At 37.9% G+C, this 22,915-nt stretch overlaps 2 protein-coding genes across 3 annotated transcripts; both read left to right on the top strand.

The window, feature by feature from the left end:
• Window positions 1–3,118: 3,118 nt before the first annotated feature.
• Window positions 3,119–6,929, top strand: LOC113237240 (hemolymph lipopolysaccharide-binding protein-like). The gene is made up of 4 exons (XM_026473605.1): window positions 3,119–3,224; window positions 4,360–4,514; window positions 5,391–5,642; window positions 6,523–6,929. The coding sequence occupies exons 2-4, from the start codon at window positions 4,382–4,384 to the stop codon at window positions 6,714–6,716; spliced, it is 579 nt and encodes a 192-aa protein (XP_026329390.1). The 5' UTR covers window positions 3,119–3,224; window positions 4,360–4,381; the 3' UTR covers window positions 6,717–6,929.
• Window positions 6,930–8,375: 1,446 nt separating this feature from the next.
• Window positions 8,376–21,071, top strand: LOC113237392 (secretory phospholipase A2 receptor-like). Of its 2 annotated transcripts, none has more exons than XM_026473828.1 (6): window positions 8,376–8,462; window positions 15,386–15,649; window positions 16,764–16,946; window positions 19,364–19,615; window positions 19,840–19,851; window positions 20,033–21,071. In XM_026473828.1, the coding sequence occupies exons 1-6, from the start codon at window positions 8,408–8,410 to the stop codon at window positions 20,041–20,043; spliced, it is 777 nt and encodes a 258-aa protein (XP_026329613.1). In that variant the 5' UTR covers window positions 8,376–8,407; the 3' UTR covers window positions 20,044–21,071. The 2 variants fall into 2 exon arrangements, with proteins under 2 accessions (XP_026329613.1, XP_026329612.1); XM_026473827.1 differs by having other exon boundaries at window positions 16,752–16,946.
• The last annotated feature ends 1,844 nt before the right edge of the window (window positions 21,072–22,915 follow it).

The raw sequence follows: 22,915 nt of genomic DNA, 5'->3' as shown, positions 1-22,915 counted from the left end.
GTCTAAAATTTTGCGATTAGAACCCACTAATTCACGACTTTTTCTGCGTGCAACCAGATCTAAGCTAGGAGCTGTGGTTCTCGAGATTCAAAAATGGTGCCGCCGGAATAAGCTTATTACAGCGTGGGCAGTAAAACACATTAATAACTTCAAAACGGCGTAACGACTAAATCCAGTTTTTTACGACGAGAACCGACTAAATCACGACTATTTTTTAGTGTAATCAGATCTAAGCTAGGTGTAGTGGTTCTCGAGATTGAGAAATGATGCCGCTGAAATAAGCTTATCCCAGCATGGACAGTAAAACACCCTTATAACTTTTGAACGACGGACCAACTAAATCTAGTTTTTTGCGACTAGAACCGACTAAATAGCGACTTTTTTTCTGGTTAGTCAAATTTCAAATTTCTTTTTTTCTGTAGTAGGGCGATATGGGTACCTACCACAATTGATCCCTATCATCATATGACATTTGCCTCCACTTCCTTGATCTATATGATGACGGTGCGTCAGCCGAACGACTTCACCTTTCTGATCTTGACCGTTCCCGAACAGAAGTATGGCTTCGAATAGACGATGATCGACCATGACTTTGGTGAGCATCACGGGTACTTGAACGGGTACTGTTAGAAGACCAAGACTGGATGATAGAAGTGACTGAGGAGAATTCGGAACCCTCTGAAAATCGACTGGTCTGGGCTGGTTCCTCCGCCAGTGATACGCGTTGGCTAGGCTCTGGTGGACCCGGACTTAGCTATGGACTCGCTGGGGTTTGTGGTTATTTGCAGAGATGGACATGTTGGTCTGCCCCAGTTGGGTGTGGCCAGAGCGTCTGTCTCGAGAGCAGCTAGCACGTCTTAATAGCGGTCTAGTTGAGGGCCCGAAGCGAGGAGACGTGTGGAGCACGTGAGTTGCCCTTTAAGCTGGAAGCTACATATGTCCGGACATTGTCGCAGGACACTGCGACTGGCATCTCCGGCACTAGCCCGGAGAGCTAGTAGAAGATAAACTAGATATCCTCCGGTCCCTCCAGCCGCTTAGGTTATTGGGAACTGGAGAGACGTCATGTAACATATTTATGGAATGGTTTGAGGATACTGCGCTGGTGAACATTCCATTCGAACCAATATACTGGTGGCGCTATGTTGATGACGTATTTGCCAGTATGCCTAAAGAGGGAGTAGAGTCGCTATTGGCACACTTAAACAGCGTTCACCCGAAGATCACCTTCACCCTGGAATATGAGCAGAACGGGTTCTTCCTTTCTTGGATGTGTTGGTGAGGCGTGAACATAACGGTCGGTTGTCTCATGCGGTGTATCGGAAACTAACGCACACGGATAGATACGTGAGAGCGGATTCACATCACCACCCGGCACATTTAGCTTCAGTCCCACAGACGCTCATTAATAGAGCTTTGAAACTTTGCGACCCGGATTACATAGATGCTGAGCTAAATCATGTGAAGGACGTGTTGGTTGGTAACGGTTACAAGTGGAAACAGAGTTGGCGTGTGGCAAATGCATCAACGAAGCCTCGTACGGCATCGGTAGAGAGAGCGGTAGCGTACTTACCTATGTAAGGGGACGGTGAAGGTGACGGACGGGATAGGAAACTTGTTACGCCGAAGGTACAGCATCAAGACAACATTCCGTCCTCTCACACAGCTGCGACAATTGCTTCGCTCTCCAAAGGACAGAGACCCTCTGGGGGTCCCCGGTATCTATATGGTTCCCTGTGACTGCGGCAAATGTTACGTCGGCGAAACGAAGCGGAACGTGGCTATTAGGTTAGCTGAGCATATCCGATCCATGAAGAACCAAGATGTCAATGGATCTGCGGTGGCAGACCACTTTGTGAGCTTCGGTGCTGATCACTACATTCGGTTTGATAAAGCTAAGGTTTTAGCGCGGGAGATGTATTATGTGCCCCGCAAAATCCGAGAGACTATTGAAATAAGTAATTAATAAACATAAATAAACAAATTTTAATAGAGACGGAGGCTGGAGCTTAATACCGACCTGGAAGCCGTGTCTTCATGGCGTTCGGTATGCAGCTGCAGATGTTAGTAGTAACGATGTGGTGAGCTCTGTGTGCTGGACTGTTCCCGACAACAATCCTATAAACAGCAGTAGCGAAGAAGAGTACCAGGACGCGATGACGCAACGTATCAACCCCCCGAGTTCCCCACTGCGGACTGCGGCATCGGCGCGCGCGCAGCGATCTCCAGCGCGCAGTGCTAGACGTGACGCGGTCGCGTATGTTGCACTAAACCCCTGAAGAAGACCATCGATTAAGGTCGAAAATAGTCGGACCGCTTCTGACTAAAATACTACGGGAGTAAGTCCCGTTACTTTTATACTTTATTAGATATACGGCTGCGAATAGTTGACCTCCTATCACAACTGCGATGACTACCAAGACGACAAGATGCATATTGTTATCCAAACTTATCGAACTTAGCAAACGAACCACTTCACCTACCAACCGCTATTAGCGTAGTAGAGGTCTCGTAGCGTTAAAGTGAATTATGATTTGAATAAAATTTTTCCTGTTTCATTTGTAAGCGATTCTTTGTACCACGCAGACATGAGCTCTTTAAAAAGTTTTGTATTTTTATTATTCATGATATTAGTGTTTGTTACGAATATGCGTAAGTACTGACTTTATTATTGTATATTATTAACTGTACTATCCTGTATTATTGGCATTTCCAACTGTACACAGGAATTTGTGACCATTTTGCAATAAGCCAAGACGGGTGATCATTTACTGCGTAAAAGGAGCATCTCAAGATACCTAGATACAATGAATAATCAAATATATTTACAATAAAAATAATGGAGACTCTTACTTAGATGTATATTTGTGATATATGTTTATAAATGCGGCGATACTGTTAAACTTTTACAATAACCTTTACCTAAGTACTCTATTTTACATATTTAATTTTATTTCTAGATTGTCAAGTGAACAAGCGATTTTACCGGAAAGACTACACATATTTGATTTCGATAGATAACTTCTTTAAAGTCCATACAATTCATCGGACATGGGCAGAAGCCAAAAAACGTTGTGAATTGGAAGGAGCCAAATTGTTCTACCCCCAGAATGCGGATGAGGCCCAGGAAGTTATTAAGTTCTGGACAGATACACAGCCGTTCTTTTGGGTCTATGTTGGCATCTCAAATACCATTTCTAATGAAGTATTTGAAACTATTGACGGTAAGATTTTACATAATAAAAACAGCTGTCAAGCTTTAAGGAAGGTTACTATACATTATATCGACGCTATAACGCAATCTTGTCATACCTCGAAATATTGAATTAGCAAAGTTCTATTTAGAGCATTTGTGTGTGTGTTTCGTGAAGTATCGACGTCGTATAATAAAAAATATCGTTATAGCATCACGACTCCTAAATCAAAAAATGCGATTTTTTTCTGATTATCAGTTTATAAAAACTCATTTTCTCAATTTTTCGAGATACGTTTGCGTTCCAGTGTATATATATCAGCGCTGGTACTTTACTTAAAATACCGTTAACCGTTATTTTTTCTCAATTTTAATGTGTTTACATACACTTCACGTATTTTTAATTTCGAAGTGAGCAGAGAGTACAGCTTGCCACTTGTCCTGTTCCTTGGCACACAACTTTCGCCTTAAAACAAGCAATACTTTCATACACGCCCATTGGTTAAGGCTACTCTTGACCTGGATCGTCTTTTAGGACGTCCCCAATTTTGTAATTAATTTAAATGTAATATTACATATAATTTTCCTTATGCAAAAATTTGTACTACTTATACTTTTTACATAATTACTAAACCAATGCACAACAATAAGAACTCATTTGTCTACGTGCGTCGTTGAATTTCCTTTCAGTTTTACCCGTTTACGTTTGTTTATGATTCATAATATACAGGCTGTATATTTGAAAGTGACACATATTCATACATGTCATAGTAAATCATGTTACAAGTTAACATGGACTAAAATAAAATTAGGATATGGGATAGAACATAAATCAACAAATTTGTTTTGGAGTGTACATAGGAATAAACCGATTCCCTTTACGCTTGATTTCGAGTGCAATGGGAATACTACCAAGCGAGGGCCGACTGAGACAGCCTAAAAAAATAAGTATATTGTTTTGTAAAGTTTAAGTTCATTAGTTTATTATTGTTTTGGGTTTAGAATCAGGAATATAACGCACTCTATAAGTGTGTCTCACTTTCAAATATACAGCCTGTGTGTATATATATATATATATATATATATACAAAAGCAGCGACTGCTGCGATTCACTATACTAAGGGTAAGAAAATCTGAAGCTGATCAATCCTCTACAATTTCTCCAGGTAATCCAATAGAAGATGTATAATGGAAGGCTGTGTTACATTGAACAAAGAAGGAAAATTACACGACGATCGCTGTGATAGGAAATACCCTTTCATATGCAAGAAAGCCTTAGCCGATCTCGAATGGAACACAGACTGTGATATGCCTAACAAAGGTATGTTAAATTCTGTAAAACAATATAAGCTTAGAAGTATGTAACAGCCAATTTTTCAACTCTTGAACACGAGCGCTCATACTGTCCCAAGCTAGTAACAACATCAACCCATTTACGCGTCCCACTGCTGGGTACGGGTCTCCTCTAACGCGAAGGTTTAGGCAAAAGTCCGACACGCTGGACCAATGCGGGTTGGGGACTTCTGACGTTTTCCGTGAACCTTCTTCGACGTGCTGGTTTCATCATAAGGTTTTCTTACACCGAAAATGGTAAATTTTAAATTAAATTTCGCACATAAATTCCGAAAAACTCAGAGGCGCGAACCTGGATTCGAACCTTCGGCCTCTGTTTGAGAGGCGATAGATCAAGCCATTAGACTACCATGGCTTCAGTCAGTCAAAAGAAATAAAATTTCTTTATTGACCAAGAATTACATGTAATTAAGTCTTTCTTTAATATCTTTCAACTTGTCAGATTATACTATATAACACTGTAGTGCTATTACGTTGAATGGCCACAATGGTCATAACAATATGTTTGTAACTCTAAGTGCATAAACCAATGAAATTAAATTAAAACAATATTAGTACATATTATAAACTATGGTTCTAAATACCCGTCTGTAGTGAGAATCAGCGCTCGGAGGGTTCAAGGAGGATGATGAAATGATTACCAAGTCAGACGTCTTTTTGTTTTATTGTTACTATATTCAATTTAGGTGGTAATTTCCATTCCAATTCCAAAAAAACGACTAGACACTAGTTTAATTACGATTTATCGAATGATACGTTGTAGCAAAAACTCTCTACTTCCTCATTCGCAGTATATCGATCACCGTAAAATAACTTTATATTTACTATACACCAAACATTTCAGATTACATATTTAACCAAACATTGGGAAAATGCTACAAATTCCATTTGACCCCGAAGAATTGGACTGATGCAATCACTACTTGTAGTGCGGAGCAGTCGTACCTTGCCATAATTGAAAGTCAAGTGGAAGCTGACCATCTGGTACAAATGACGGCTGACGCGCCGAAGCATAAGGTTCATGGGGACTACTTGGCTGGTACTGTTCATTTGGGCTTCCATAACAAAGATTCAGATGGGTGGAAAACCATTAAAGGTACCTTATAATCTTTAGTTGCAATTTTTGTAGAGCAGCTTAAAGAAGATTTCATAAAATTAATTAAGACTCGATTACATTTTTTCTTTCTTTATTTTCAACGAGGCCTTTAACACTATACTGTATAGCCTCATAGGGAATTTCAAACTGCGTGGTCAGTTAGGCGTATTTTTGAATTTTTATGCAATAAGTTACGCAAATATAGATTACGACTACTTTATGTAAAGGGTCTCGCAGAACAATGTTTATGTCTCCATTAAGTCCAAACTCTTCAATTCCGAATCGTACTCTTGTGGTTATAGTATGCTTACACTCCACTAACAGATGGATCAGGTTTTCTATTATTTTACAATATTCGCAAAGGGGTGAGGCTTTGATATCTGTCAAGTGATGAAATTTAACTAGTGGAATGTGACCACATCTAATTCTAAATGCTGAAATAACAGATCCGCACCATCAAACCAAGCTTTTGATCAGGTCGCGGTTGCAGCGTCTTATACCAAATGCCTCTTGCTAATGAAATTTTGCTCTTAGTCTGTATCCCAAATATTTAAACAAATATCTCTAACTTAAGTAATAACATCAGTAGCAGTAGGATTACAAATCATGCTCACGCCATCAGACTTCGATTAGATTTAGTTAAATAAAATATTTTGGTAAGGATGTACCTATAATAAATAACAACAATGTGTCAACCACACCGGTTACCTGGTCTGAAACTAGGGAATTCCCTGTATTATAAGTACCAGAGCAGCAAGGAATTCACTAACCAGAAACCCGGACCAAAACCAGTTCAAAAAAGTTCGAATTACAAAGTCGTACATTTTAGTTGCTGCCTTTTTATAAATCCTCCATTTAATTGCGGATTTTTAATTTTCAGGGGTACCTCTCCACAACAGTGGTTACGCAAAATGGGGCGGAGGTCAACCGGACAATAGGGGAGGCACAGAAGTATGCGGCAGCATGTTCTACGATGGCGGCCTCAACGATATGAGCTGCTACGTACGCTGCTTCTTTATATGTGAACACGACATTGGCATTTTCGCCGGCGCTTTTGACGATCGATTTAATTAGTTATTGCAAAAGCAACCCAGTTAGATACGGATTGTGTTCAAGAACGATATTTTGCCTTAACATTCATGTTAACTCAATATTACTACAAAAAGTCAATCTGTCAACAATTATAATCTCCAGATCAACGACAAAAGTGTATTACAAACTGTTAAAATACAATGTTAAATATTACGTAATCGTGGTTAGAAATAAATATAAAAGTGTAAATTACTATTTTTTTTTTATATATGAGCTTTTATTAGTATATATATACAGTCAACAAATACGATGAATGTCCTATCTATTGCTCGAAGGGTGGCAGATGTATTCTCTTTAAAGATCTGTCAAAAGTATTCAAAATATGGAAGTCGTGTTAAGGGGCTAGAGAAATTTTATTGTCTTCATTTGACATTTGCGCATGTGCAGATAGGGAATCACCACACTTATTATCGCAAAAATGGCTTGAACTGCTCAAAAAAAGCTATATATCAATGCCATATATAACTGCCAAAGAGACATTGCGCGTTTTGCTGTCGACACAAAGCTATTTCTGATCAGCTTACTGTGATTCTTCCATTGCTTGTTGTAACGTCATTTTCGAAAGAAACTGTGTATACACTGTTGTATGCTGGAAAGTGGAGGAAAGGTAAATAAGCCACCGTAGGTACTTATGTACTAGCGTTACAAATCTTTGTTAATTTTATTTTACACAATAGATTTAAGTATTCGAGTAAATTGCCGTGAAATATTTAATAATATTTCAGGTAACTACAGTCGAATGTTAAATAATACTTCATGATAATATTCTAGAATATTTAAATAATAACAATTGGCACCGAAACTTTTTATAATATCAAGTGACGGAACGAACGAGTCGTGCGCCTGAGAGTAAGCTACACGCCTGTCAATAACAGTTGCAGTGCCACTCAGAGCTTTAAATCGCAAAGATCTGAAGGGCACTGCCACTGTGCCCTTCACCCAGTGACATAAGATGACAAGTCCCATGTGTAATTTCGCCAGCACCAGCAAATTAGGTAGAGAAAAGTAACCTGAAAATTACCCCTATAGGCATTAGCAGGTTATTTGTGTCATTAAGTAGGTAAGGTATAGCTGAAATTTGCGTGAAGGCATTTAAATATTGTTCTTAGGCCACCTTTACACTTGTAATTGTTTCCGTACAATTTATGAAAGAAAGTCATTGACAGCGTTTACATAGAAATAGTCAGGTACAGTTTGATACTTGTATGTGTTTCATAAGTTCTTGATTTCATCGTATCACTTTTATAAGTTGTAAAAGAATTTCGTGACCAAATTAATTAAGTAATATTTGAACTTCCATGAGTTGTAAGAAATTACGATAAGCTTAAGCTAAGTTAAGCTTACAACAGTGTGCATTTGTAAATTTATCACAAGTTAATTACGAAGTTGCTTACGTAAGTATTATATAACTTGCATAAATATGTAAAGGCGGCCTTAGCTTAGGTATTACTCGCATGTTATTCTACAGTCTGACTTTAGGAGAGTTCTCCATTTTTTCCTTCATGCACTAAATCTGCGGTTGACTACCTGCGGTTGCTTTTGGTCGTGTTTATCCTAGACGTAGCAGCTACCTACAGGTTTCATAGTATTAAAGTATAGGTAAAGGTAGGAGTTACAATTTTATTGCTCATTCGTACGCCAGCCTTTGTACCTTCAGTTCATCATTATTCATCATGAGTTCGTTTAAAAGTTTTATTTTTTTCTTATTAGTGTTCGTTACAAATATAAGTGAGTACAGACTCTTTTATATTATTTATTCTACTACTATTATTATTTTGCAATAAACAAGGGCACGTCTAAATAATCCTTCAATAAGCAAATACTTAATTGATTTTAATGAAAAAAAACATTAATTGCCTACTTAGTTTTTAAATATTTGTTTGTTATGTGTACGCCAATTCTGATTTTTACCATAGATATAGGAAAAAAGATCTTTACCTGTGTTGTATGTCTGGTGGAATTTCCAAATAATGAATTATACATTTCACAAGGGATTTTTTGCGTTATATAGTATTATTACATTTCGTCGCTTCATTCTCGATATAATATTTAACCAGTTATTTTAACTTGCTAGGCAACACTACACGGTATTTAGGGAAAAGAAATGTTTTGACGTTGACACTCCCTACCAGGCATCAACCGCCATTTTCCATCCTCATTCCTTTTTCGTGCGTGGCAACAAGCACACCTCCACAGCTCCGTTAAAATGTCAAAGCGAACAAACTTAGAAAAAATCGAATATTATAAAAGTAAACAGAAATACTTGGAAAATACAGACGCCGAACGTCGTCGGCGTTATGAGATCATAACATCATCGGACGAGTCGGACATTGATCAAGGTAAATTTTTTCTTATGCTCATAAATAATGAAATTAAAAAATGAAAATATTCATTTTTATCATATAGCACTACTTGCTACTTCCGCAATTATAATAAATGTTCGCTTTCATACATCGCAAATGTGAATCTAACCTACATTTAATAAAACATTGGGTTAACTGCGAGTTATCCCCGATAACCGAATCGAACATGGGTGGATGAAAATCCGAACAGATATATTAATATGTACATTTTACATGCCTTATAATAAAACTGCCTTGGAGTTAACCGCGAGTTAAACACGATGATAAAATCGACTGCGAGTTGATTTTAATTTGAACAGTATTAGTACCTACGCGCTAATAAGTAACGTGTATTTTTTAAATTAAACTACGTCGAAGTTAACTGCGAGTTAAAGACTATAATGAAATCGACTGCGAGTCGATTTTAACTTGAACAATATGCCCAAATTTTACATGCTAATAAGCAAAGAATTTTAAATTTTCTTTTTACTTATTTATTTTATTTAAACACTTTATTGTACAACAAGTAACTTACAAATTTTCAGAAACAATTTAAATATTTGTGTACAAAGGCGAGCTTATCCCATAAAGAGATTTCTTCCAACTAACCTTTGAAAATCTGAGAGGAAAGTTGGTTTTTGGGGTGGCGCTAAAAATAGATAAGTAAAGAAATGGAATATAATAGGGGTTAAAGTATGAAATTGCCGATTTGTACTGAAAATCTAAATTGTTTATTTTTTAAATTTTTAACAAATTTATTTAATCAAAATAGTTGCCATTATTATCTATACATTGCTGCCATCTAATGGGAAGGTTATTAATGCCTTTGCGATAGAAATCCGACGATCTAGACTGCACAAACTGTGTGAAAGCATTTTGTACTGCCTCCTGGGAAGAAAACTTCTTGTCACGTAGATAATTGTCCAAATCACGAAAAAAATGGTAGTCCGTTGGAGCAAGGTCTGGTGAATACGGAGGATGACGAATGGTTTCTAACTGCAGTTCCTGAAGGGTCAAAATGGTTTCTCGTGCTGTGTGAGGTCTCGCGTTGTCGTGGAGCAATAATGGTGAAGATCGATTCATGAGTCGGGGCTGTTTTACTGCTAGTTTTGTCAACATGGTTCGGAGTTCGGCACAATAGACATCTGCCGTTATTGCTTGACCAGATCGGAGAAAACTATAGTGAATAACACCATGCTGAGACCACCAAACAGTTACCATTACCTTTTTATTGGTAAGTTTTGCTTTAGGACACTGTTGTGGCATTTGACCTGGGGTCAGCCATTGCATTTTTCTTTTCCGGTTATCATAAAGAATCCACTTTTCATCACATGTTACAATTCGATCCAATATTCCTTCATTTCTGTACCGGTTCAACAAGGCAACACAAGTTTCAACACGCGTTTCTTTCTGCAGATCAGTCAAATCATGAGGCACCCATTTTTCGTATTTTTTTATTTTATTGATTTGACGCAAGTGAGTCAATATTGTGGGTAAGGTAACGTTAAACCATGCCGCTAATTCCTGGGTAGTTTGACTAGGATCGGCTTCCACTATCTCTCTTAATTCATCGTTATTCACCTGTGTGGGCGGTCTCTCTCGTGGCTCGTTCTTTAAGTCGAAATTTCCATCACGAAAGCGTTTAAACCAAAATCGCACGGTGCGTTCATTAGTAGACCCCTCTCCAAACGCAGCATTGATATTGCGGGCTGTTTCTGCCGCGTTAGTTCCGCGTCGGAACTCGTATTCAAAAATCACTCGAATTTTCGCAGTATCCATCTTTCTTGTCTAAATTGAATAACAAAAACAATTGAAAGTCGATATTCAAATGTTTCAAATTTAATAAAAAAAAAATCACAGAAACCATTTGAAAAAAGTTTCATTCGAAAACCTCAAACCATGAAGATTCTATGAAAATTCAAAGAACCTATTGCAATAAAACGGCAATTTCATACTTTAACCCCTAATACTATACTCAATAAATACACAGATAAATTTAATAAATCAAATGTACATACGAATACATATATATTAAGTAATGTTGATACATTAATACATACAAAGTCTATAATAAAATGAATGCACAAATAAAACTATAAATAAATATGTCAAATGTAAATAAATATTTCAAAAGCTCTAACATGTGGAGTTTGAACAATCCCAAAACTTCAAAAGAGCACCCTTGAAAACCCGAACCGAAGGCGACTACGACTGTCTGACCTCGACCGGGAGAAGGTTCCACATACGGGCAGCATTTACTGTGAACGAGTTCAAATATTTTTGGGAACTGTGTTGTGGAAGGACGAGGGACAAATTAATGCCAGAACGCAAGCGGTCACCCATAGCCTGACGGTATTGAAAACGCTCACGTAGATAGCTAGGTGAAGTGGGATGGAACAGGATTTTATAGAGGAAGCATAAAATGTGAGCATTTCTACGTAAACGAATAGGCAACAACTTCAACTCATCTCTAAACTTGGAAATGTAGTGGTACTTTTTCAATCCAAACACAAATCTGATACATTGATTTTGCAGCCGCTCCAATTTATTAAGAAGGTCCTCCGAAAGATCAAGATAGGAGACGTCACCATAGTCCAGAATAGGAAAAAGAAGAGTGCGTATGAGCATAAATTTGGTAGACAGAGGAAGAAAGTACTGCATCCGCTTGAGGGAATGAAGTGATGCAAAGATTTTACGACTTACATCGGCGACATGCTCCGACCAAGAAAGTGTCTGATCCATTATGATGCCCAAATTTTTAACTGAAATGGAAAAAGAAATAATGGTGTCATTCAAAACTAAATTGGGCATCACCATAGACTCAAACTTGGAGATGGAATGGCGACTGCCAATAATTATGGCCTGGGACTTTTGTGCATTTAAAAGAAGTCCGTAGTTCTTAGCCTATACCGAAACCTTTTGTAGGTCGGAATTCAATGTTCCGATAGCAGTAACTACATCTTCAAGACGGCCTGCAGTATAGATTTGAAGGTCATCGGCATAGAGATGGAAAGAAGACGTGAGTGATGATATACCTAATTCCACCGATAAAGACGGAAAAAAGTATAGGTGATAAAACCCCACCCTGCGGAACGCCAGCCGTAAGGCTACACCAGTCCGAGTGCATGTCACCGGTCTTTACGAGCTGGGAACGACCAAACAAATACGAACGAAACCAGGATTCGGCTAAGGGAGGTAGATTTAAAGTTCTAAGCACAGCAAGAAGCAAATTAAAATCAACAGTACTGAAAGTACTGCTGAAATCCAATAAAGTGAGGACAGTAACTTTTTTATTTTCTATATTGAGACGAATGTCGTCAGTGATTTTCACCAGAGCAGAAACCGTGCTATGGCCCGCTCGAAAACTAGACTGCAGATGGTTGAAAATATCGTAACGTAGGAGGTGGTCAGTGAGTCGATTATGGACATAGTGCTCAAGGATTTTGGACAATACAGGAAGTATGGAGATAGGGCGGTAATGGGAGAAAGAAGAAGGATTTGATTTTTTAGGGAGAGGAATTACATGGGCTTGTTTCCATACAGTGGGAAACACACCACTGGAAAGGGAAAGATTGAGGATATGAGCTAGGATATGAGCTACTAGGTCCTGTATTGGAGTGATCATATCAAGACTTAAACCGTCATTACCAACAGCCTTCGTGGTGACAGACTTAAGTGTTTTCAACACATCTGCTGTCGTAACCTTCCCAAAATCAAAAGACTCTGAAGCAAGACAAGGTGCATTGGCCAGGACAGATAAAGTTCGCGATTTTATGACAGAATCTAAACATACTGGGGAAGATGCAAAGTAGTCGTTCAGCGCGTTAAGATCGACATTGAAGGGAAAGACATGATCAGCTTTACCGATACCCAGTGACTTCAAATATTTCCATATCTTAGTATGCGGACAACCTTCGATAGTGGAGTGAATATGTTTACGCCTGGCGTTCCTACAGAGCTTGTTGCAGCGATTACGTAACTCGATGTAGGACCCACTATTGATTTCGGTTGGATTCTTCCGCAATCTGATACGTGCTCTGTTGCGCCTCTCCATAACCTCCTTGATATCTGGCGTGAGCCAAGGGGCGGGGAAATGCTTGACTCGGACAACTTCTTTTTATTATTGAAATGTATACGCAAAATTATTAATGTCCAAGCAAATGGTACTCTTGGTTTTCCATATTGGCCTTCCCAGCCATGGTTCCTCCTGCTGCAAAGCCTGTCGGTGTCCCACGTGATATATTTTAACTCAAGCGAATATTATTAAATCTTATTGCAGGCGGCTTTATGGACTGCACACCAGGCTTACCCTTTCTGCCGTTATCAGCGTCCCCTTCGCCTCCCGCGGAGTCCCACAAGAGGCGATGATTTTACCCTAGCTTCTCTTGCTCAAAATACAATTCGACAAGATAATGTGTCCCTAAAGCTCTGGTGGGAATTTTGCAATAATAACAGTCGGCTTTATCTCTTTATAGTCTGAAACAGGCTCAGACGCCCGCATAAAAAGATTACTTAAGGGCATTTAGATTGAAACCCAGTGCACCAAAGTGAAGCAATACTTGGAATCCCCAAGTCGTTCTCGCATTAGTTTCAACGTGGTTTCCCAACACAGAACTTACTCATGAAAAACTTACGAAAAAACTTGTTTTTCCTTGCACTTTGTACTGCACACCGCGTACAAACTGGCATTGATTAAAATGAAAAACATACAAATATCAGATATTCCGATTAAAATTGTAATACCTAATTTAATCAAAACATCTGCGCCTGGTCGCGTACAGGCCACATTAAATTTTCCATATTTTGGGGAGGGTATAAGTATTTGGCTTGTCGCAGTTTTCATACATTATATTTTGGTAACACAAACAAAGACAGGAAACAGGAAACGCTCTTGCTGACACATAGAGCACCCCACAGAGTACCCATGAGTCAGACCGTGAGCCGATGTGTACGGCAGGTGTTGGATGCGGCGCGGCGGGTGTGGACACAGCAGTTTTCGGCGAGTGTAGCACGCGGTACGCTTCCACGCCGGCCGCGCGCGCGGCTGAGGTATCGATAGAGCTCATGCGCAAGGCTGCGAGTTGGACTCCGACGTCTCACATCCTTTACTACATTTTATAATAGACTAATACTTACTGAAGACGAACACACGTTCACAAGAACCATTTGCTTACAGCATAATAAAACGGCAAATTATACTGTTCTAAATTAATAATAATAATAATAATCTTTATTTATAAAATTATTATATGATTGTACGATTTAAAAATTGTTATGATTGTGATCTCAGGAGAAAAACCGTTATATGTTCATATCTACATATATTTTTAATAAAAATATAATATAGTTATCGATTAAACCTCTGGTTTTTAATTTACATAAAATCAACTAGAAGCAAAACTGAGTACTCTAAAACTCTACCTGGTTAAATACTATATCGAGAATGAAGCGACGAAATATAATAGATGATCAAACGAACTTCTTGAAGTGAAGTTCGATCACTATTATGTGAGTCGCTTCATTCGAAGATATAATCAACACCCTCCCTCCCTTGACATCGCCATATCAGAAGTAAAGATTCTGAAACTCCCAAATAAGTTTCGGTTCCCACTCTAAAAGGAATGAGGATAGAAAATGGCGGTTGATGCCTGGTAGGGAGTGTCAAAGTGTTTTTCCCCTAAAAACCGTGCGATGTTGCCTAGCAAGTTAAGGGAACTACCTGGTTAAATATTATATCTTCGAATGAAGCGACTCATATAATAGTGATCGAACTTCACTTCAAGAAGTTCGTTTGATCATCTAATATATAATATTAATAGAATAAAGTAACATACCATAAAATGTTTCTAGATAACTTCTAAAATTCTACGTTTTGGCTCTATATGGTTACTTTTATTACTCTGTCTGTATTACTGCTATTTTCAACGATGAGGATTTATTATCCTATGGAAAAGAGTTTAGTGGTTATTTTGCAATAACCATGGATGCGTGATCCTACTAAGAGAAATATAAGTGTACCTACAGAATAATCAAACAGTTGGTTTCTATACAAAAAGGATGAACGAAATATTGTTCATTGCACTTAGAATATAACAATGATAACAGACAACAGTACCTAATAAAAATATAACACAATAAGATAAAGTACAACAGACAGCCTTATTATAGGCAGCACAAAAATTCCTTTTGAAATGAATATTTGTTTGCGATATCTATTTTACAATTTAAATGCGGCAATTCAGTATAATTTTTAGTTAGTTTAAAATAATCTTTATCTATTACACTTTACGTATCTAAATTTGTTTCTAGATTGTCAAGTGAGCAAGCGGTTTTTCCGGAAGGACTATACCTATTTGCTATCGACAGATAATTTCTATAAAATCCACACGGTACCTCGGACATGGGGGGAAGCCAAAGTTCGTTGTGCCATGGAAGGAGCCAAATTGTTCTACCCACAGGACGCTAATGAGGCCGAGGCTGTCATCCGCCTTTCGACTGAAACACAGCCGTTCAATTTGATGTTTGTTGGCTTTACAAAAGCCATTGCTAAAGATGTGTTTGAAACAATTGACGGTCAGTTTTTAGCGTACGCATCTCCTCTCACGAGTCTAGCATCCTATTGTTACACTTCCAACTGGCACGTTTTTTCGTTTTTTCTTCCGTTGCACTTATCTAAGTTGGAAGTTAGCCTAAAATACTGTATGCCGATTTTTTTATATTGATGATATTGTATACTTTATTTAAAATTAAATTGCTTATTACTAACTAAGTTAGCATTAAATTGAACCGTATTTTTTCTGCGCATATTGTTGACCTGTTTTTGGTTTTCCTTATTACGTACACAATGAATAAACATGTATAGTTAAAAAACTTCTCATGGGATAAATTATAATATAGGAGCAATAAAGCTCCATGTGAAAGAGTTCGTCCAGAGAAGTACTGCCACCTTACCTATTTCTGCCGCCAAGCAGCAATTTGAGCACTTCGTTTTGAATGGTAGAGGTGTTGGTAACATTACAGGCACATGGGACTTGTCAACTTATGTCTCAGGGCGACGGGCGCAGTGGCAGTGCCCCTCAGATCTTTGCGATTTGAAGCTCTGAGCGGCAGTGCAATTATTATAGGCAGGTGTGTCGTTTACCATCTGGCGTACGACTTTTTCGTCCCGTCACTTGGTATTAAAAAAAACTATATGGACGTCAATAAACTAATAACCGTACAAGCTATTTAGTAGCCGTAGAGTTCGGGATACTGCCACAATACCTATTTCGGCCGCCAAGTAGTAATGTGAGTAACACTGTGTTCCGGTTTGGAAGGAAAAGGGTGCAGGTGAAATTACTGGCCACATGGCTTGTTAACATAATATGTCTCAAGGCGACGAGAGCAGTACCTACCAGTGCCCCTTAGATCTTTGCGATTTAAAGTCCTGAGTGGCACGTTTTAACTACATAATCCAAATACATTGGGAACTCTCAGTTTACTTACATTGCACTTAGGAAAAAAAAAGTTGATGACACAACTAGAAGATGTTTTGAATATTTTATTCGAATCAAATCGTAATTATTAGGCACTCAACGATGCCAGACTTACCTACGTAAATCTATGTGTGTTTGTTTTTTAATCGCGCTCGAAATTATAAGAAACAAAACAGATTAATCTATTGGAACATTTCCAGGCCAACCATTAGACGATGTATACAAAAACTGGGCGCCAGGAGAACCTAACGAACAAGATGAGCAGGAAGTTTGTGTTGTCTCGGATAGAGATGGAAGATTGAACGATGAACGCTGTGACAGGAAATACCCTTTCATATGTAAGAAAATGTTCGCTGATCTCGAGTGGAATTTCGACTGCGATATGCCAAACAAAGGTGCGTTAAATCCTATAAATATTTAAAAACAAATGCGTGGGGCGCTTTATAAGTTTCCGGAATGAATAAGAAAAAAATACTATAAATGGTCAGAAATGAATTTATTGTTTCTCAAAATATTCTCCGTTAGCATTAATGCACTTTTTCATACGAGTTAACCAATTTTGAAAACATTTATGCCACTCCTCCGTGACAATCTCTGAAACATATTTTTCATACACCTCACAGCCCACCACACAGTCACAGCCTCTTCAGGTGATAAAAATCGTTGACCGTGTAACTGGTTCTTAATTTTTGGAAATAAATAAAAGTCACAAGGTGCCAAGTCGGGACTGTACGCGTGAGGGCTCATAAGGTCAGCGTTGTTCACCTTCAAAAATTCATTTGTCTGTCTGGCCTTGTGAGAACTGTCATTATCGTGGTGCAAGATGATACGGCGTTTACGGTTATTTTTACGGAGTTTGTCAATAATTACCGGCAAACAAACGGTCGTGTAACAATCACTATTCACGGTACAACAATTCTCCAAAACAAGAGTAGCCACGTGCCCAGTTTTATTAAAAAAAGAAGCAATCATCCGCTTAGAGACACTTTGCACGCGCGCCACTTTCGTTGGTTTCGGCTCATCTCGAAAGACCCATACGCTCAATTGCTGTTTTGTTTTGGGATCGTAATTATAAATCCATGTTTCGTCACCTATTACTATATATCACACCAAATTTGACGCCCCTACATAGAATCTGGTAAGAATGGCATTGCACCAAGTGACGCGATCCGTTTTATGAGCCTCAGTCAAATTGTGTGGGATCTACCGAGAGCACAGCTTTTTCACACCCAAATGTTTGTGTAGTATTGATTGTATTTGACTCATGCCTATGCCTAAAGATGCCTGTATCTCATGGTATGCCACATGCCGGTCTGTTTTGATCATACGGCGCACAGCATCGGTGGTTTTGTTGTTCACAGGAGTGGACGGGCGACCATCATGAAATTCGTCACTGAGTTTCACACGACCGCGTTTGATTTCTGCAAACCAGCCATAAATAGTCGTCTTGCATGGTACTTCATCGTCAAAACCAGTTTGATGCCGACCGAAGCTCCGCTGAGCTGTTAAATTACACTTAAAGTCGCAGAAAATTATACTACGAAAATTTTCACGAGTTAAATCCATGGTGATGTAGACAACCAATTTCTAAAATGACGCCACAATGTAAAAACAAGTGACGGTCAGATAAAACAAACTGTATTCTACAGCCAAAGAGTTCTATTTTCAAATGTTGTAATTACTTTTTAAATATTGTTTATGTAAGTGGCCAGTTCCGGAAACTTATATATATACTTATGTATATGAGGTGATCCAAAATGCGGCGGTCAAATGTGAACTCGAATCTTGGCCCGCACGAAGTGACCCCTATGTACGAGTGTGTCGCAGCCGTATTGTATTATACATAGGTCAAATCTTGGTTGGTCCTCTATTCAGTAGTTTAGATTAGGTTAGTATACGAAAAAGCAGACCAGAATCGAATTTGTTTGCGTTACGTTTGTTCACCATTATTCACCATTTTCACTTTTTTCACTCCTAAAAGTAATATATTTTTTGCACTTTTCGTTTTATTTCTTAGCGGCTTTGTGAAACATCACGTTCTATTACAATGCGGCGTACTTTTTTAGGCGAATTGCAATCCGACTTAACACGTGGTAACCGTTATCAGAAAACAGCGACGTTTTGCAAAGTGGCTAGCCGTAATGTAATACGGCGGTTTATACAATACGGCTGCATTGTACATAAATTTCGGAAAAAAACTAACAATTTTATTTGTTTCATGAGTTCTTATATGGATATGGTTTAATGTGTTTTGTGTTTAAGTGGAGTATATTAAAATTTTATTTTGCCAATCTGCCGTCTTTGTCATAAACACAATTATCAACATTTTTGGCGAAATCGAGTTTACAACCCCTTTTAACCGGTTTTTTTATATATATCTTATTTAGTTTGTTTTATTGTTAAGCAAAATCAGCGTAATTGGCATTTTTCATAGAAAAAAGAAACTTACTTAGGTTAATAACTGGAAAGTTACCAAAATAACGTTGTTTATGACAAGGAGAGTAGCAATGTAGTCACTATGAAATGTACAGCCCCGCAATAAATAAAAGATCACCGCAATATAATGTAACTCGTTCAGATTTGGAAAATCTTTTGGGCACATTTAAAAAGTAAAACCACAGAAGTGTGTTTTAACACCTGTATTAGTGCTAGTATTTTGGGCTGGATATAACTAAGTACCAAATTTTGAAATCAATGGTCGTTACTAACAGTAGTTAGCAAATTTCTTTCACTTTTCGATTCGCAGTGTATATATTAACAAATTAAAATGACGTGGTTAACGCAATAATTTTAGTGTATAAAAATATTTCAGATTACAAATTTGAACAACAATTTAGAAAATGCTACAAGTTCCATTTGACTCCGAAGAATTGGACTGAAGCAAGCACAACTTGCAGTGCTGAACAGTCGTACCTTGCCATAATTGAAAGTCAAGCGGAAGCAGACTATCTGGTCAAAATGACTGCTGACGCGCCGAAGAATAAGGTTACTGGGGACTTCATGTCTGGCGCTGTCCATTTGGGCTTCCATAATAAAAACTCAGAAGGGTGGAAAACTGTTAAGGGTACATATCTTACTTAATGATATATAACCATTCATGATATTTTTGTAGAGTAGCTTCGTTTCTATAAAAGTAATTACCTTTATTAAATTTAGATGACTAAAACTTATCAGGCGGTTATTAGCGTGTGTTTAATGATGTTTCCTTAATACTATTTAATTTTGTATTTATCATGCACTTTTGTTTTCTGTCTACCGATCCAACATTTATAAATTTGTAATTTTCAGGTGTACCTCTCAGTGAAAGTGGCTACACAAAATGGGGAGGGGGCCAACCGGACAACCCGACTGAACATTGCGGCACCATGTTCTATAATGGCGGGCTCAACGACATGCAATGTTACGTACGGTGTTTCTTCATATGTGAACACGACATAGGTACTTCGACCGGCTCTATTGATAATTGATTCTACGGGTTAATGTGAAAGTTGACTAGTTAGCTTTGAACTGTCACACAATAGTGTTAAAAGGATTGTATTTTGGACCAAAAATAATGTCAACTATGACGACGTTCCCGTAGTGTGCCGCCGCTATAAAGCTATTATATCCACATCTATCTGTCAAATTCGAGTAATAAACTTATAATATCATAAAATTTTATCACAATAGCGAAGTGACGTCGCATTTTTATATCATCGCAAGCGCCGGCGACCAATGACTGCAAAAGATTAACACAGTTCACAGTAAAAATTGAGCGCAACAAACGAAATGAAAAGACATTTTGCCTCATGGTTTTCGCGGCGATGCGATGATTAAACGACAAAGATCCTGGTACTTCAAAATCTATAAGAATAGGTAGTTCATTACCAAATAAGCAAATGTAGATTTGTCATTTTTTGTTTCATCGTTTTCAATGGCGATCAATAAATGACAAAGATAGCTATATACGCAATTTTATATCATTGTCCTTGTTCTTCAAAAGGTGCAACAATAGTTCATTACCAAATAAGCCAACTTAGATTTATCAGCTTGAATTAAATATTGTCACGGGGAGGTTTATCACACATATTCTGCCTTGCTACGGTCACAGGTTGTTAACGAAAAAGCTACACGAGTTTGTTACAAACTGTTAAAATATAACATGATATCGCGCCCTTGGTGCAAAATGACAACTTCCCATTAGAGAAGTTTCAAGATTCTCTGAACGAAATTAGCCGATAACTTCTTATGCTTAAATGGAGAGTTATAAGATGACATATATAATTGTAAGAGGTATTTTTGATTTTTGATTAAGTTGATTGAATTTCTTTTTTATTTTTATACATTTGTTTGCATTTCACACGGATGTTACAGATTAAACTTACAACTATTATTGGTACATATGTGCGATATCCTGTAAGGGGCGTCGCAAAGTTACACTTAAAATAAAATTTTAATTTAAGTAATAGCGTGCTTGATTGATTGTAGATACATTTATTTCTCTCGTGAGTTTGGGTGTAATTTGTGGTTGTCTATGTGTGTGTCCATAGCACCCGCGACACAGGGTTTCCCTAGTGCGGGGCTATGTTGAGTGTGTGCGTTATTATTATTATTATTATTATTTTTTATAAATGTAATGCATAAATGTTTAATAAAACATTATTGTTATTATTACATTTGCATTTTGAAATAAATTATAATTTTCCATTTTAACCAAGAGTCTCTTGTGGGGTGCGACATGTGTTAGCACATTTGCAGCTTCGCATCTCAGTGGCACAGTGACTTCAGCTGGTGTAGCTGCTGAGTCCGCAGCTCGCAAGAAGCGAGACAAATATAGCGAATGGAAAGTCGCTACATTTTCATTCCGCTTACTGTTGAGACGGCGGGTTGTTGGGATAGCGGTGCGAAAAAGCTGTAGTGGAAATCGGGCGACGGCTAAGAGAGAGTGAAGATGACTCCCAGTCGCGGGATTGGTGTTGGCGCAAAGATTCTCCATTGCCATACAGCGAGGAAATGCGGCTAGCGTGATTGGCTCTGAATGTGTCTCAGACATTCCCATCTTCAAAAAATTCTGATATATTATAATAGCTTTTTTAATCAACAAATCTTGTGTTCGTGTTCTTAGTTTAAAAAGATCGCATTTCGTGAGTTGCCTAGAATTATCTTCAGTGTCTGAAATTTTATTATAATTAATAATTTTGGCTTGGATATAAGTCCTTTGAGCTATGTCTTCGTTTAATTATGTTTCTGTAAATATGGCCGCCACTAAGAGAATAGTCAATTTGAGGTGGCGTGCTTGGATTGACTCGGGATTTCTTAGAACGGGCCGAAACCAGTATTTTTTTAATCTTCGATTAAGGCACAATAGCCCTATCCTGTTCCACTTTAAACTAGATTTCACACAATAATTGAAAGTCAAAATAAAAACGACACTTTTCCCTCCAAAAGGCCCAGAGCGAATCCGTCTGAAATTTTATAACCAAGAGGTTGATAGGGAGGGGCACTAGAAACAAAACTTATGTAGATAGATATGGGCCTTTCCTAAATTCAGGGTGCTAACTGCATTATCCTTCACCTTTAATCATTTATTATTCTGTTAAACAGTCAATGTCTGTAAATGTCTTTACACTGTAATTAAGTGTGAGGAGTAACTTATTTAGCATCAACGACTTCAATCTATAGACAAGAACATTCACAGCAACTACATGTTCCAAACTGTTCCAAACAAAACACTATCACCATTGATTAGTGTTGAATTTTTTAAAAGAATATCAATACCTAACTAACAATATAATATTGTGGACGGACGTAACAGTCTATGCTTATTGGGAATGACATAGGCAATAAAAGAAAATAAAAATACAGTTGAAATTTTTTTTATTTATTTATTAAGGCTTTGGCAAAGCAATCAGCCTAAACATGAAGTTTAATTATGTTTCTGTAAACATGGCCGCCACAAAGAGGATAGGCAATTTGAGGCGGCGTGCTTGGATTGACTTGGGATTCCTTAAAACGGGCAGATACGGGTATTTTAGTTCGAGATTCGCATAATTTCGCGTTTTAATCTTCGATTAAGGCACAATAGCACTATCCTATTCCACTTTAAACTAGAATTCACAAAATAATTGAAAGTCAAAATAAAAACGACACTTTTCCCTCCAAAAGGTCCAGAGCGAATCCAATACAGTTGAAATTATTGATGTTATTTTACGTACTTTTCCTTGCGGAAAGGCAAAGACCTGTAGACCATGCATCCTAGTCAAGTACGTAGATATTGTTGAGCCTAGTCTTTTTATATATTTTTTGAATTCATATGGTAATCTTAGTAACTGCTATAATCATATTATACATACTCCGTTATTGAGTAGTCAGAACACTCCGTTGC

The sequence above is a fragment of the Hyposmocoma kahamanoa genome, unplaced genomic scaffold, assembly GCF_003589595.1.
Source record: "Hyposmocoma kahamanoa isolate Upper Pololo Valley unplaced genomic scaffold, ASM358959v1 93, whole genome shotgun sequence".
NCBI classification, from domain to species: domain Eukaryota; kingdom Metazoa; phylum Arthropoda; class Insecta; order Lepidoptera; family Cosmopterigidae; genus Hyposmocoma; species Hyposmocoma kahamanoa.
This window is presented reverse-complemented; position numbering and strand designations above follow the sequence as displayed.